We start from the raw sequence: 15113 nt of genomic DNA on the forward strand, positions 1-15113 counted from the left end.
AGCCTCCTCCAGGAAGTCTTTCTGATCACCAAGCCCACATGCCCACTCCCCCATGTCCCATCCTTAAGGTCTACTATACATATGTCCATACTGCAAATCACTATCTTACTGCATATATGATCTAATTCATCAGAGAGACACTCTCCTATTACAACTGTAAGGCTCGCTGTTTCACGAATGTCCTGTCTAAAGATGCTTAAGGGTGTTTTTCACATATGAAGCCATTTTTAATCCCCCTAGCACCTAGGACGGTCGTTAATACACACTCAGTGTTCTGTAAATACTTGTTGACTGATCTGTTATTTCTTTTCCTAATTCTATTAGTTTCACAGTAAACAGAGCTAAAGCCAGAACTGAAAGGCAATGGGGATTCAAGGTACAGAGATAAACTGGACAGTGCCAAATGTGTTCACCATACTGTATTCTGACATCCCACTTATCTGCTACACCTATGTAGCTATGTACCGAAAACCAGTCTAAAGTAAAAATGACACATGTGCATAAAATAAAACTCACTGTGACAAACCTTTTACTACAAGGTTAAAATTCTCATGTCACATGTGTTCAGGTGTTCTAATCTATATGATTCTGATTCTCCTTCTAGAATAGGAAAGGCCGCTTTATGTTCTTAAAGAATAACTTCAATCGTCTAGCCCAGGTGCCTCCCAGAGGAAATGAAGTACAAAAAGGAAAGAGAGACAACTGGTTAGGGTCTTCTGCCTGCTGGAGATCGCCGGCTTGGTCTGATGTTTATTAGTAGCAGCTGCAGATGCTGGGATACAGAGCGATGGTGTTAGAATCCCCAGTAAAAGACCCGAAGAAAAGCACAGCGAATGCAGCAAAGTGTGGGGTGAGTTCCCAGTCTTCCTGTCTGCAGCAAAACCCTGCAACTCCTGACCACTCCTGACCCTGAACGCCAGCCTCCTAGGGAAAGGAGCGTGCCACTGGGCCCAGCTTCTGCCCTTACGTGGAGAAATGGGAGTTCACCGAATGCCCCCTCCTTTCCACCACTCCCTTACTATTTTGGCTGGATATGTGGACTAAACTGAACTGTGGGACAGTTGTATGCTTGTTAAATTAAACCACTCTTCATATGTTTATATTTTACTTTTACAGAAACCAATTTAATTCACATACTGCCTGTTATAGGTAAGAGCAGATATCTTCTTCTATTAATAAGGAAAATGGAAAAATCAAGCTGAGAGCAGAGGTCACCCTCAGCTGAACTTCTACTGCAGTTATTTCTACCATTCTTTGATGTTCTTTCTTTTAGATAAGCATAATACCCAGTATATCTTTATTCTCCCTATTCCTAGCCCAGTGCCTAAAATACTGAGAGTTCTGAATAAATGATTCATCTCTGTAATGTCTACTTTACCTCAAAGCCTTCTATACAACACACACACACAAATAATGTATTTAATGAAATTTATCAAATAGTTTAATTAGGATCATGCCTAAATTCTAAATCTAGTCTCACTACAACCCAGGATTAAAATGATAATTATTAGCTCACATATATTTTTTCCCATTTACTCCCTGCTATCTAGGGAATAGTAGTAAGTACTGACCCATAGTAGGTACTTAACAAATATTGATGAATGATGGAAATAAATACAATATCATATTAATGGCATCTTACTAAGGTTACCTGGATTCCATGCCCTTTGATTCCTCCATCTTTGAGTCATATATCTGTATTAATTCCTGAGAATTTTCCACATTGAAATTAAGAAACTGCAGATCACGCTGTTGTTTTACGTAAATCTGCCGTAGATATTGATAAATCAATACAAAGTGCAACGACAAAGCTAAAGCAAGCCAACAATTGGGTGTTTCAGACGCTAAAACGTATCAGACAGTGGCTAAAGACATATGCTGAATATGTTTGCTTTCCTTTTTCCTATGTTAGCACCAAGATTTGTTAGTATAACCAGTCTCCTTTACTATAAGCAAGACTCTATCTGCGAGGTTAATACGATTGATACACCTTTATAGTAGTCAGGATTCCAGAAGCACCATAAACAAAATCACCAGGCATACACTTTTCCTAATTTGATGTCTGTTTATAAATGTTTCCCACTTAATAGTGAAGAGTGAGTGGGGACGTACCTGTCTCAGATTATGCAGCTCTGCATTCATGCGTTCTTGCTTTGACTTTGCGATATCAAGTAGCTCATCTTTCCTTTTTTCTCTCTCTGCTATTTAAGAACAAATATTATTAAAACATTTTTCACCAGCCACATCAATACACACCTCTTCATTTCTGACAATTGAATGTGCACATGGCTAACAATTTTTTTTCACACTCGCTTCTGAATTTTAAAATTGCAAAATGGATGTCCAGGAAGAAGTTTAATCTGTGATTCTAACTAAATTTGAAAACTTTTGCAATATAATTAATGCTAAGTCAAAAAAGTATTCCAAACTGTACAAACTCTATGATCAAATGACGTGTGTGTGTCTGTATGTACATATGCATTGAAAAAGGCTGAGGGCAAGCACACTGAAATATCAAAATAAGTTATTTTTAGATGTAAGGATTAAAGAAAATTATTTTCCTTTTTTTGGGGGGAGGGGATGAGTTCTAAATCTCTAAAATTTAATACTTTATTCTTTACTTATTTATTCACATTACACAGGTAACTTGTAAATGCATTTTCCTTATAAAAATCCAAACAACATATTACTTTTATCAACATAAAAAAAAAACTAACATTACAAGGGGAAAAAAAATCACTGTTTTCTTCAGTATGTAAGTCAATCTGATATAATCTCACAATCAGGCTATTCCTATGTGATCTTGCAAACCAAAGACTTAGGATACTTGAACCTATGAGGTGACCCCATAGGTAGATAAACTTGTCTTTCCATTTTAATGAAAGCCCAGGACTCCTTTACAGACTTTCTATTTCTTGAGAACTCTTTTTACCTGATAGGTAAGTAAGATTCAGAATTGTCTTGAATAAACACTTGAATATTACACTCAATTTCCTAGCTCAGAAAGAAAAAGAGGTATTTTTTAAAATATTCATTTTTTTATAAAGACCATAAATATTCTGCTGAAATGGGGACACTTCATTATTACTAGAGTTGGAGTATCAGTCAGTCAGTTCAGTCGCTCAGTCATGTCCAACTCTTTGTGACCCCATGAATCGCAGCACACCAGGCCTCCCTGTCCCTCACCAACTCCCGGAGTTCCCTCAGACTCACGTCCATCGAGTCAGTGATGCCATCCAGCCATCTCATCCTCTGGCGTCCCCTTCTCCTCCTGCCCCCAATCCCTCCCAGCATCAGAGTCTTTTCCAATGAGTCAACTCTTCGCATGAGGTGGCCAAAGTACTGGAGTTTCAGCTTCAGCATCATTCCCTCCAAAGAAATCCCAGGGCTGATCTCCTTCAGAATGGACTGGTTGGATCTCCTTGCAGTCCAAGGGACTCTCAAGAGTCTTCTCCAACACCACAGTTCAAAAGCATCAATTCTTCAGCGCTCAGCCTTCTTCACAGTCCAACTCTCACATCCATACATGACCACAGGAAAAACCATAGCCTTGACTAGACGAACCTTTGTTGGCAAAGTAATGTCTCTGCTTTTCAATATGCTATCTAGGTTGGTCATAAATTTCCTTCCAAGGAGTAAGCATCTTTTAATTTCATGGTTGCAGTCACCATCTGTAGTGATTTTGGAGCCCAAAACAATAAAGTCTGACACTGTTTCCCCATCTATTTCCCATGAAGTGATGGGACCAGATGCCATGATTTTCATTTTCTGAATGTTGAGCTTTAAGCCAACTTTTTCACTCTCCTCTTTCACTTTCATCAAGAGGCTTTTGAGTTCCTCTTCACTTTCTGCCATAAGGGTGGTGTCATCTGCATATCTGAGGTGATTGATATTTCTCCCGGCAATCTTGATTCCAGCTTGTGCTTCTTCCAGCCCAGCGTTTCTCATGACGTACTCTGCATATAAGTTAAATAAGCAGGGTGACAATATACAGCCTTGACGTACTCCTTTTCCTATCTGGAACCAGTCTGTTGTTCCATGTCCAGTTCTAACTGTTGCTTCCTGACCTGCATACAGATTTCTCAAGAGGTAGATCAGGTGGTCTGGTACTCCCATCTCTTTCAGAATTTTCCACAGTTTTTTGTGATCCACACAGTCAAAGGCTTTGGCATAGTCAATAAAGCAGAAATAGATGTTTTTCTGGAAGTCTCTTGCTTTTTCCACGATCCAGCGGATGTTGGCAATTTGATCTCTGGTTCCTCTGCCTTTTCTAAAACCAGCTTGAACATCAGGAAGTTCACGGTTCACGTATTGCTGAAGCCTGGCTTGGAGAATTTTGAGCATTACTTTACTAGCATGTGAGATGATGCGAAGTCAATATTTTTAAAATGGGTTCAGAACTTGGCAAATGAGAACCCACAGAAAAGAAAGATCTGAAGTGCTATGTGAAGTCTTGCACCAGAAAAAAATATTAGTATTATGCTTAATGAGAAATCATTTCATTCACTCAGAAGTGAGAGAGCAACAATAAATGTTTAACCTTAAAAGAACCTACTATATTTATAAGAAGTTCAAATGAAATGCACAAAATGGCCCTCTATTACATGAATGGATTTTGAGTCAATCAGATGCAGCCTAAATCGAAATGTGCAACTCCTATGGTTTATTAATAGTTCTTTTCCACGTGTCATTCTTCTATTGGATGAAGAATACAAATATTTATTTTATCATTGCTTTACATTTGGAACATCACAGAAACCATCCAAGGACAAAGGCATGAGCTTTGCTGGGGACGGAGACTCTACCTAGACAGGTTTTCTGCCAAGTGCTTGCTGGTAATCAGAGCAGGGCCAGGTGGAATAAAGCACGAGGAGTGACCTGTGAAAAGCCACCACCTCCTACCCAAACACGCTTAATGCTCAGCCCTTCCAACCCGGGCCTGCAGTATCATCTTATTTCAAAAAGGTAATCCACATGCACAGAACGGAGGACACGGCACAGTGAAAGCTACTGCCTCGGGTTTAAACTACTACGTCTCCTCATTTCTGAATTGATTTCCTTGCATTAGATGAGTCAACACCATAACAAAAGCCTAAAACAGCAGTGCACTTGCAATATTTATGAAGCCCCATTTAGTCTGTATGAATTCAATCCTATGCACAGAGAAAACAATAAAAGAGGGGCCATAGCTCCTTCCACAGGGGAAGTGATGCCTATCGGCCTCTAGGCCTCCTGGCTGCTCTCTGTTCTACCCACCTCTCATTTTCAACAGCATCTAACATGCTGGTGCCTTCCCAGTGTTTAGAGATACTTCTTTAGGGCACAGCACGGCCCCCTAGACAAAAGCTAACGACTTTATCTGGCATCGAAAGGGCGATGCTAAGTGTATTTCAGTACTGCCTTAACTGTCTTTAGAATCATCTACTGTTGCATAAAACAGAACTGCTTCCTTAGATCTGACACTTTCCTCCATGGCTGGATCACTAGGGACCACAGTGGAGTGGGCCTGCCTATTTTCACACGTTGGTTACTGAAAACAAAGAGATACGGAACTCTCTGCTGACACCTGCCTGAGCAAGGCAGCCTGAGGACAGCAGCATAAAGAAGGGGCGCTGGCCGTCTGGACCTGCTGAGCTCCGGTCAAGCCGTTGTGCCTTTCACTGCCTGAAAGACCTTCACGCAGTCTTACAGAACTCCCAGGACCACAGAAATGTAAACTAGCATGTTTTTTTAAAAAAAAAACTTCTTATAAGCAACATGGACAAATGAAACCTGTCTCTAAGCCTATGTGAAAACTTCAGTTAGAGGGAAAATGAAGTTTTGAATTAAAAGTACATTTCTAAGGCATCTTCCAATCTCAAATAAAATGTGTTAATTTTCAGCCATGGCACCTGAGAGCATATTATCACGTTAAGCCTTTAAAAATTATTTTTAGGCATAATTCACTTTTATCATTTAAGCGTACAAAAATTGTTCTGAGACAGTGGTTTGAGCAGAAAAAATGTTTAAGAAATCAGCTTAGGAAATGATTAAAAAAATTATTTCACAAAATGGATTTGTTGGAGTATTAGCTAACAAATTACATATACTTCACCTAATAATACCTAACAGAAAGAGTAGAAATAGATGAACCAAAAGAAAAGGAGGTTATTTATTAAAATATCTTGTAAATTTTTCTACATCTTCTGACCTTTCATAGCATTTTATTCATAGCATTTGTGTAACACTAAATTCTCTGTGGGCCTTGGTCACTAACAGAGTGCCTGGCAAATATACACTGATCCAAAGATTGTGTGAATTCAACTGTAAAGCCACAAATATATGTATCTTTATGTATACATCCAAATATATGTATATCTTTATATATGTATCTTTAGCTGTGTGCATGCTGTATAGGAGAGTATTGCTTTGAAACACAGCAATCCTAGAAATAACAGAAATAGTGACCTCTAGTGGTAGAAAACTGCATTTCTCCTATCTTAATCACAAGAGATTAAAATTAAGAATTCCACTTTATTTGAAAAAAAAAAAGTAATACCGTATCCTGTCCTTTAACTTACAGAAATGTATTCTCTTCCTAGAAGGAAGAACATTGAGGGTATGTATGAGTAGACCCAAAAATGTTCATTTAATTTCTATTTTGAATTTTATCTCCAAATCTATGATTTTCTTAATACAAACTACGAGAATTAAAGTCCAAAAAAATCCTGGCTGGCAGGGCCATATATGGATCAGATCTATATCTCAGTGATTCTCAGTTGGGAGTAGAGAAAGGAGGGGCTACACTCTAACATACTGGGGTGAGTTGGGGTTAAAAGTGCAGGAGAATATGGCAGCCGGTGGAGAGATGTGTGTGCAATTTTTGCACTGCACATTATTGACAAACTTGTTTTCAAATCATGAACAATTCATCTCCAATATTATTATTTTGGGGTCATACTGATGTAACAAAACACATGAAGTTTTCCGACTGCAATAATTACAGGTGATTTATTTGGAAAACTGAAAAAATGTTGAATTTCTAATTTTTACCTAGTGTTTGCAAAAGTATGAACATCCTCCCTTCTTTGGTCATAAGATTCTTTCTTAATGAATTTTTAAGCCAAGTGTTACATTTTTAGTAAGAAGTATAGTCACATACTCAAGCTGGAAGGGACAGCAGTTCCTCATTTTACAGAAGGGAACACTGAGTTAACTGGGAAGCATGATGACAGCTTTAAAATGTCCCGTATGGTCTCTCTTCATTTCTCAAAGAGTGTTAAAATTAATTACATAAATACATATAGTATTTTGAGGCAGGCACAGTTCATTTAGCCCACCATGGTAGTACCAAAGAAAGTACAGGTTACAAAATATATAACTATTCAATCACTTAAACAATCTATTTTTACCAGTAAAGACCAATTCGTCATGCAGGTAACTCTTCTCTTGTTTGAGGCGAATGATCTCTTCTCGTTGTTCATTATTTTCTGTTGTCTTTTCATTTAGATCCTCTTCACAAATAGAAGGGGGAGAAAGTCCTCAAATAAATACTAGTTTCTAGAGGAATATACACTGCAAATACCTCTCATGTCCTTAGCACCCACTTTCAATCCATATGAAGTCCTGCTGGATCTACAGCTAAAATGTCCCGTATCTGACATTTCACTGCATGCTTGGCAGTGATCCTGGCCAAGGCTCCCACTGTCTCCATGCATGAACCTTGCCTCTTCCATTGCAGCCTGATGTCCACAGAGCCATCAGGGCCATCTGCTGGCACCACTTCTCTGCTAAAAGCCCTCATACTACATTTAGGATGAAATATAAACTCAGACCCTTAAGCCCTGTACAGCCTGGCCCTGTCCTTTCAATCTGTTCCTTTCACTTGCCCCAACCCCCGAACCCACCCCAGGGCTTTTGCATTTGCTGTTTCTTCTGCCTGGAAGATCTTGGCCCAGATTTTTACATGACTAGTTCTTCCAAGTTTCAGCTCAAATGTTCTCTTCGAAGATGTCTTTCCAGTGCGCTCAAACTAAATGAGTCTCTGTCCCTTACTCTCTGGCCCACTATCCATGACCCTGTTTTTATTTTATATTTTTTAAACAAATGTTAAATTTCTAAAATAAGGCATAAAAATTGATAAAACAGACTTCTTTTTACTTTTAATCTTACCTAGGTATACATAACATTCAATAAACGTACTGAATGCCTGCAATATACTCCAAGGGCTGTGCTCTCAGAGTCCATCCCTGCTGTGAAGGGGCTTATAGTACGATTATGGTTTTAGATGAAACTACAAATGGACACAAAATTATCATTTGCCAGGAGTCAGGGCATCATTAGAACAAGATTTTAGCAGGTGGAGTCTTTTAAACTAAACCTGTCACAATAACCTTTCCCAATTTCAACAGTAACTCCCTGCCTCACAAGGGGCCCCACCTGGGACAGAGGCAGAGTAACCACACCATTGCACCACTTTGTCATTCTAAGGCTGCCTGTTCCACTGTGAGAGTCAGTCCTCAGGTCCAACTGATGACCACTTACAAATGCAATCATCTGGGTGTGGAATTAAGACCCAGATAGCTCCTGAATCCAACAGCTTCTTCTGGGATACAGCTGGGAAAAGCCAGAGACAAGTGGGCCTCCCCCTTTACCCTCTGTAGATAGATAGATACAGATTCAGTCGTGTCCGACTCTGTGACGCCATAGACTGTAGCCTACCAGGCTCCTCTGTCCATGGGATTTTCCAGGCAACAGTACTGGAGTGGATTGTCATTTCCTTCTCCAGGGGATCTTCCCAACCCAGGGCTCAAACCCCGGTCTCCTGCATTGTAGACAGACGCTTTACCATCTGAGCCACCAGGGCTTTGTAGACAAATGCAAATTTTTACTCTATCACCTAGATCTACCTCCAAGTATGTAGCACTAACCTATCTGCCATACCCAACCTTTGTTTCATTAGAAAACTTCAAGGAGTAGAATAAACCATGGAGTTACTGTGAGAATGAAAAAGGAAAAAGGAGGACACAAAAGGAATTCTCCCCAAAAAAGAACATCCACTGAACAGCCACTCTGGTAGTCTGTGTTGTAGGTGGCAACTCCTTATCCCTCCCTGCATTCATTCCTCAATTTTTTTTTTTTTTTAGTTTCTTTTTTTTTGTGTGTGTGTGTGTTTTGTCTGATGCTGAACACCAGTGTTACGCTCCCCAATTAAAACACCAGGAAGACATTTTAACTTTAGTTTCTCCCATAAAAGGACAGAGGATATTTTTCCATTGCCTGACTCTGGGTTCACCCATGTGATTCACTTTGGCCACAGAATGAAGGGCAAGTGATGGTATGCCAGGCCCTCTTATCTTTCTGCTTCCTCTCTTAAGTTTCTGCCTTCACCATGGGAAGAAATGCCCATACTACCCAGCCGGGGAAAAGATGCTCCAGTGGGCCCTACAGAGATCAGCCAATTCCCTAGTGGCTTCCAGATAAATGAGTTTATCAAAGGATACCACTGAGATACCATCGTTGATTGCCACAAGGCATATAGTAGCAACAGTTAACTGGTACAGCAAAGGCAGGATTATTTTTTAAATATAATGCATTAGGCAGTTTTCCCCACTCTTGCTATTCATCTTGTAACACAAAAACTGCTGCATAATTCTATACAAATGAACATTTCATGATGGGACCTAATGCTAACAACAGACCTCTTCCCAGTTATCAGATTAAGTGAACTCAAATGAAGAAATATATTCCCAAGATAAAACACCTCCATTTAGGCCTCTTCCTTACCTTTTAATTTATTGACTTCAATCTTAAGTGCCTTCAATTTCTGCTTATAATCTTGCTTTTCTTTCACAATACAGGTCTCCACCATCTTAGCATCACGTAAGGCATGCTCTAACAATTTAAATTTACCCGAACAGTCAGCAATGTGATTGACTGCCTCAATAATATCTTTGTCCTAAAACCCAAATTTGAAAACCGTTACATTTTAAAATGCCAATTAAACAAGATGACACTTACTGAAATCTCATTGTGGAGCAGGGATAAATTGGGAGACTGGGATTGACGGGTACATACTACTATATAGTCCGACATATATAGAGAATAAATAACTAGTAAGAACCTGCTGTATAGCACAGGGAACTCTACTCACTACTCTGTAATGGCCTATCTGGGAAAAGAATCTAAAAAGAAGTGGGTATATGTGTATATATAACTGATTTACTTTGATGTACACTTAAAACACAGAACATGGTAAATGAACTGTGAAAAGTAAAAGTGAAGTCGCTTAGTCGTGTCCAACTCTTTGCGACCCCAGGGATTGTGGCCCACGGAATTTTCCAGGCAAGAGTACTGGAGTGGGTTGCCATTTCCTTCTCCAGGGGATCTTCCTGACCCAGGGATCAAACCTGGGTCTCCCACATTGCAGGCAGAGGCTTTACCTCTGAGCCACCAGGGAAGCCCTAACTGTACACTAATAAAAACTAAAAAAAAAAAAAAAGACCACATTGTGTAACTGGGTACCCAGTTGCAATCCAGCGCTTTCCATGTGTTAACTCATTTAAGCCTCATAGTAACTATCTGAGGTAAGAAATATTGTTATTACCCACATGACAGAGGAGTAGACAGGAAATTGGCCACAATTACACAAGCTGGGTTTCCTTGGTGGCTCAGGAGGTAAAGAATCCACCTACAATGCAGGAGACCTGGGTTTGATCCCTGGGTTGGGAAGATCCCCTGGAGGAGGGCATGGCAACGCACTCCAGTATTTTGCCTGGGGAATCCTATGGACAGAGGAGCCTGGCGGGATGCAGTCCATGGGGTCACAAAGAGTCGGACATGACTGAGTGACTAAGCATAGCACAAGTTAGTGACAGTTTTGATCTGAACTTGGCTGGCTGGCCTCCAAAACCATGCATGAATCACCAGTTTGCAGTCTCAGAAAGTCTAGAACCAAACATTTGATTACCTATGAAACTATAATAGCAATAGGAGGACTGGAGGCCCTGGAGTGGGCTGTATTTTCTGGATTACAGATAAATCCCAGAGGCCCTCTCTTCCTTTCCTTCTTTTCAGCTTCTTAAGACGACAGACTCCAAGACCTCATCCCAAACCTACCCAAGCCAGAACCTCTTATTGTTGAAGTGGTTGTTTTAATTACATAAAAGGTGTCTATCTGCTTGTTGAAAAGCAATTCAAATAACACCTGAAGGTATGAAAATAATAAGTAAAAGTACTCTCCCCACCACTCATAGGGAATATCGATTATCAGCAGGTTTCACCTTTGCTTAAGGACAAAGGTTTCTGTGGTAGCATCATATATGCGTTCCTGAAACACTTCACAGTTTGCATATCTCACGTTAGGAGGATTTATGGAAAAAATAGGGTTGGGGGAGATCATTCAAAAACCGACAGGGGTTGGGATGCAGCAGATGGAACTTTGTGATCAGATAACAAAGTAATCTGATAACTTCACAGTAGTCCTATTAAGTACATGGACACAGTTAAGCAAATGCCATTGCACACACACCAGTCAGGCAATCATTTTCAGCATCTCAGTACTGGCAGCTTTACCAGGACTTTGCTTCGATGGAAACTGTAGGGGTTGCTGAAGCCAGGAAACTGGTCACTACTTGATTAAAGACAACTCTATAGATTTTAGTATTTTCTCTTTAATTTTCTGAAACCTTGTCCCTGATCATGTGGTGGAAAAATCACATTATACCAGCATCACTTCTCTAGTCACCTGTGGTCAAACACATGTGTCATCAAATAGAAGAAAGAGACTGTTTATCAGGACTTCCCTCGTGGTCCAGTGGTTAAGACTCCACACTCCCAGTGCAGGGAGCATGGGTTCGATCCCTGGTCAGGGAACTAATTCCCCACATGCTGCACGATGTGGCCACAAAAAAAAAAAAAAAAAGATAACTATTCATCAACCACTGTTTATGGCATGTTAGTGACTATATCAACTGCTGATTGCTAAGTTTTCTTTTCAATTAAAAAACATTAACAAGTAATCTGACTGCTAATAACTTTATGAGACCTAGTAGTAGAATACTTCAGAAGAAAATCAGCTAATTCAGGCATGCTAGACCGTGGAACAGGCCTTGAAGACAGAAACCCACAGTGGAGTTCTGCCTCCTCTCAATGCCTTGGGCGCGTCATTTTAAACTTGTTTCCCTCATTTCTAAAACCAGAATTTTAAAAAAAGAGAGTAATATTGATAGCTCACCCTATCTGTGGGTTGCTGTGGGACTTAAGTGAGATAAGGTACATGACTATACTTTGTCGACCACAAGGTGCCTGCCACATGGAGGCATCATTATTCTGCGTTACCTTCAGCTTTATCATGGTGGTGAGAGCCTGTTCACGAGCTTGCAGTTGTCCCACTTGAGCAGAAAGTTCCACTAGCGTGTTGCTGAGATTTTCATTTCTAGCCTACAAGGAAAAAACGCAAAACACTAACCCAGTCATTTAAAAGCTTTCACTACTCTCACCAGCCATAATCTGTGCTCATTCTTTTTGTTTTTTCTTTAACCTTTTCAGTAACAAAGGGAGCTATTTAAGCAGTCATCAAAAAGCAACACAAACATCTATTTCCCCTCAGTTCTTATGATTCCCTTCTGAATTCTATCAGTTACGTTTATAAACGTGCCTTCTTCCTAATGGTCTTTTATGTATACTTTCTGGTTGGCGAGAAAGAGGAACATGAACGGGAAGAATGAACAGAAACTGGATTAGTGAGAGATTTCCTTGGCTAAAATAAAGTAGCATTAAGAACTTCTGTGCATCTTTTTTTACTTTATGTTGAAATAACTTCACATTGAGGTATTCTCACTTATCAGGGATTTTTTAAACCATAGATCTAGATTTGACAGAGGAAACTTAAATGCATATTACTAAGAGAAAGAAATCAATCTGAAAAGGCTATATACTCTATGGTTTCAACTACATGACATTCTGGAAAAGGCAAAACTACGAGATCAGGGGTTGCAAGGGACTGCAATAAAGAAGAACAGAGCAAAGAGGGTTTTTAGGGTTGGGAAAATATTTCGTATGATATTACAATGGTGGTTACAGGTCATTATTTGTCAAAACCCACAGAATGTACAACACCAAGAGTGAACCCTGATGTAAACTATAGACTTTGATGTCTCACCCAATGATGTGGCAATGACATGTCACTGGTTACAACAAATGTATCAGTTCCCCTGGGATGCACAATGTCCATAGTGGAGGAGGCTGGCTGGGGGAGGAGGCGGGGTAGGGGGTATCTATGAGAAATCTCTATACATTCCACCCAATTTTGCTATGAACCTAAACTTCTCTAAAAAAACAAAGTTTATTAATTTAAAAAAAGAAAAAAATCTCCCTGCTACAGACTGAACTGCATCCCCCCTCAAATGCATATGCTGAAGCCCTAACTTCCAATGTGATGGTGTTTGGGGGTGGAGCCTTTGAAAGGGAATTAGGTTTAGATGAGGTCATGAGGGTGGGGCCCTCAGGATGGGATCAGAGCCCTCAGAAGAAAAGATACCAGAGAGCTTGCTCAGGTGCTGTCTCTCTCCCTGTCACATGAGGACGTGGTAAGAAGGTGACCATTCCATTTACAAGTCAAGAAGAGAGCCCTCACCAGAAACCAACCATGCCGGCACCATGATCTTCAACTTCTAACCTGCAGAACCGTGAGGAAGAAAATCTCTGTTTTTTAAGCCTTCCCTCAGTCTATGCTATTTTGTTATGGCAGCCCAAGCTGACTAACATACTTCTATTTTTTAATTTAACATATCAAGAGATTCTGGGCTTTCCTTGTGGCTCAGTTGGTAAAGAATCCGCCTGCAATGTGGGAGACCTGGGTTCGATCCCTGGGTTGGGAAGATCCCCTGGAGAAGGGAAAGGCTACCCACTCCAGTATCCTGGCCTGGAGAATTCCATGGACTATATAGTTCATGCAGGTCGCAAAGAGTCAGACAGGACTGAGCGACAAAGTTCACTTTCACATCAAGAGATTCCATTGATAGTTTTCACTTATTTTACAGCTAGAAACTGTCTAGAAGAGTAATCTGAAAAAAAAAAATTAAGACATAAAATCTATACAATTATTATGAGTTACTAAGATTCACTATATTACCAAGATCTATACTGCTATCACTATGAAACAAGAAAATGAAGGCAGTTAACAACAGCAGCAAAAAAGGCTTTCTCAGGCTTCCCTAGAGGCTCAGTGGTAAAAACCCATCGGCCAATGGATTTGATCCCTGGTCCTGGAAGATCCCACATGCACCACAACTACTGAGCCCGTGAGCTGCACCTACTGAAGCCGGTCCACCCTAGAGCCCTTGCGCTGAAACAAGAGAAGCTACCACAATGAGAAGCCCGCATACCACAACGAGAGAGTAGCCTCTACTCTCTGAAACTAGAGAAAAGCCCTTGCAGCAACAAAGACCCAGTACAGTAAAAAAAAAAAAAAAAAGATAAATAAATAAATATTTTTAAAAAGACTGTCTCACTGTGCCTCTCAAAAAAGCATGAGCTCAAAAGATATTTGATGACTCATCAGCCAGGACTGAAAACTGAAAGATCACTCTGACATTTTGTTCCCAATATGCCACTAACATTCGTTTCATCAGATTAGACACGGTTATTCAGGAAACATAATTTGAAGCTGCGTGATGATACTGATCTCAGACTTTGAGAAAGACTTTTAAAATTAACCCACTGTTGATAAAATGAAGGATGCTACCAAACAAATGGCCTAAAGATTAAAAAAGAGCTGTAATGAAGTTTCATCTTCAAGACAAAACAACACTGCTGCTGCTGCTGCTAGGTCGCTTCAGTCGTGTCCGACTCTGTGCGACCCCATAGACGGCAGCCCACCAGGCTCCCCGGTCCCTGGGATTCTCCAGGCAAGAACACTGGAGTGGGTTGCCATTTCCTGGCTAACCAAAGCTCACCATCCATATAAAACTGTGACGCTGAATGGATGGGTACACTTTTATACACACACACATTTAATGGAAATATTTAAGTCTATGAACTACTTTAATAACTGAAACACAAACAGAATTTGGGCTAGCGAAGCTTTCCTGAAAACCAATCTCACCGGTTGACTTTGTCGTACAGCAGAAACA

At 40.2% G+C, this 15113-nt stretch overlaps 1 protein-coding gene across 6 annotated transcripts in view; it reads right to left on the reverse strand.

Moving 5' to 3' along the window:
- Nucleotides 1-15113, reverse strand: part of CCDC62 (coiled-coil domain containing 62) — a 43880-nt gene that overhangs the window by 23247 nt on the left and 5520 nt on the right. For 5 of the 6 annotated variants that reach the window (XR_009730364.1, XM_061384680.1, XM_061384682.1 and 2 more), the window contains 5 exons: nucleotides 12319-12420; nucleotides 9766-9937; nucleotides 7392-7493; nucleotides 2113-2201; nucleotides 1652-1767 (listed from right to left, as the gene is read on the reverse strand). Coding sequence is in view for 5 of the 6 variants with exons in the window: in XM_061384680.1 (XP_061240664.1) it covers nucleotides 1652-1767; nucleotides 2113-2201; nucleotides 7392-7493; nucleotides 9766-9937; nucleotides 12319-12420 (581 nt within the window). In the remaining variant the exon portion in view is untranslated. The remainder of the gene's footprint in view (nucleotides 1-1651; nucleotides 1768-2112; nucleotides 2202-7391; nucleotides 7494-9765; nucleotides 9938-12318; nucleotides 12421-15113) is intronic. The other variant, XM_061384681.1, reaches the window with a different exon arrangement.

The sequence above is a fragment of the Bos javanicus genome, chromosome 17, assembly GCF_032452875.1.
Source record: "Bos javanicus breed banteng chromosome 17, ARS-OSU_banteng_1.0, whole genome shotgun sequence".
NCBI lineage: Eukaryota > Metazoa > Chordata > Mammalia > Artiodactyla > Bovidae > Bos > Bos javanicus.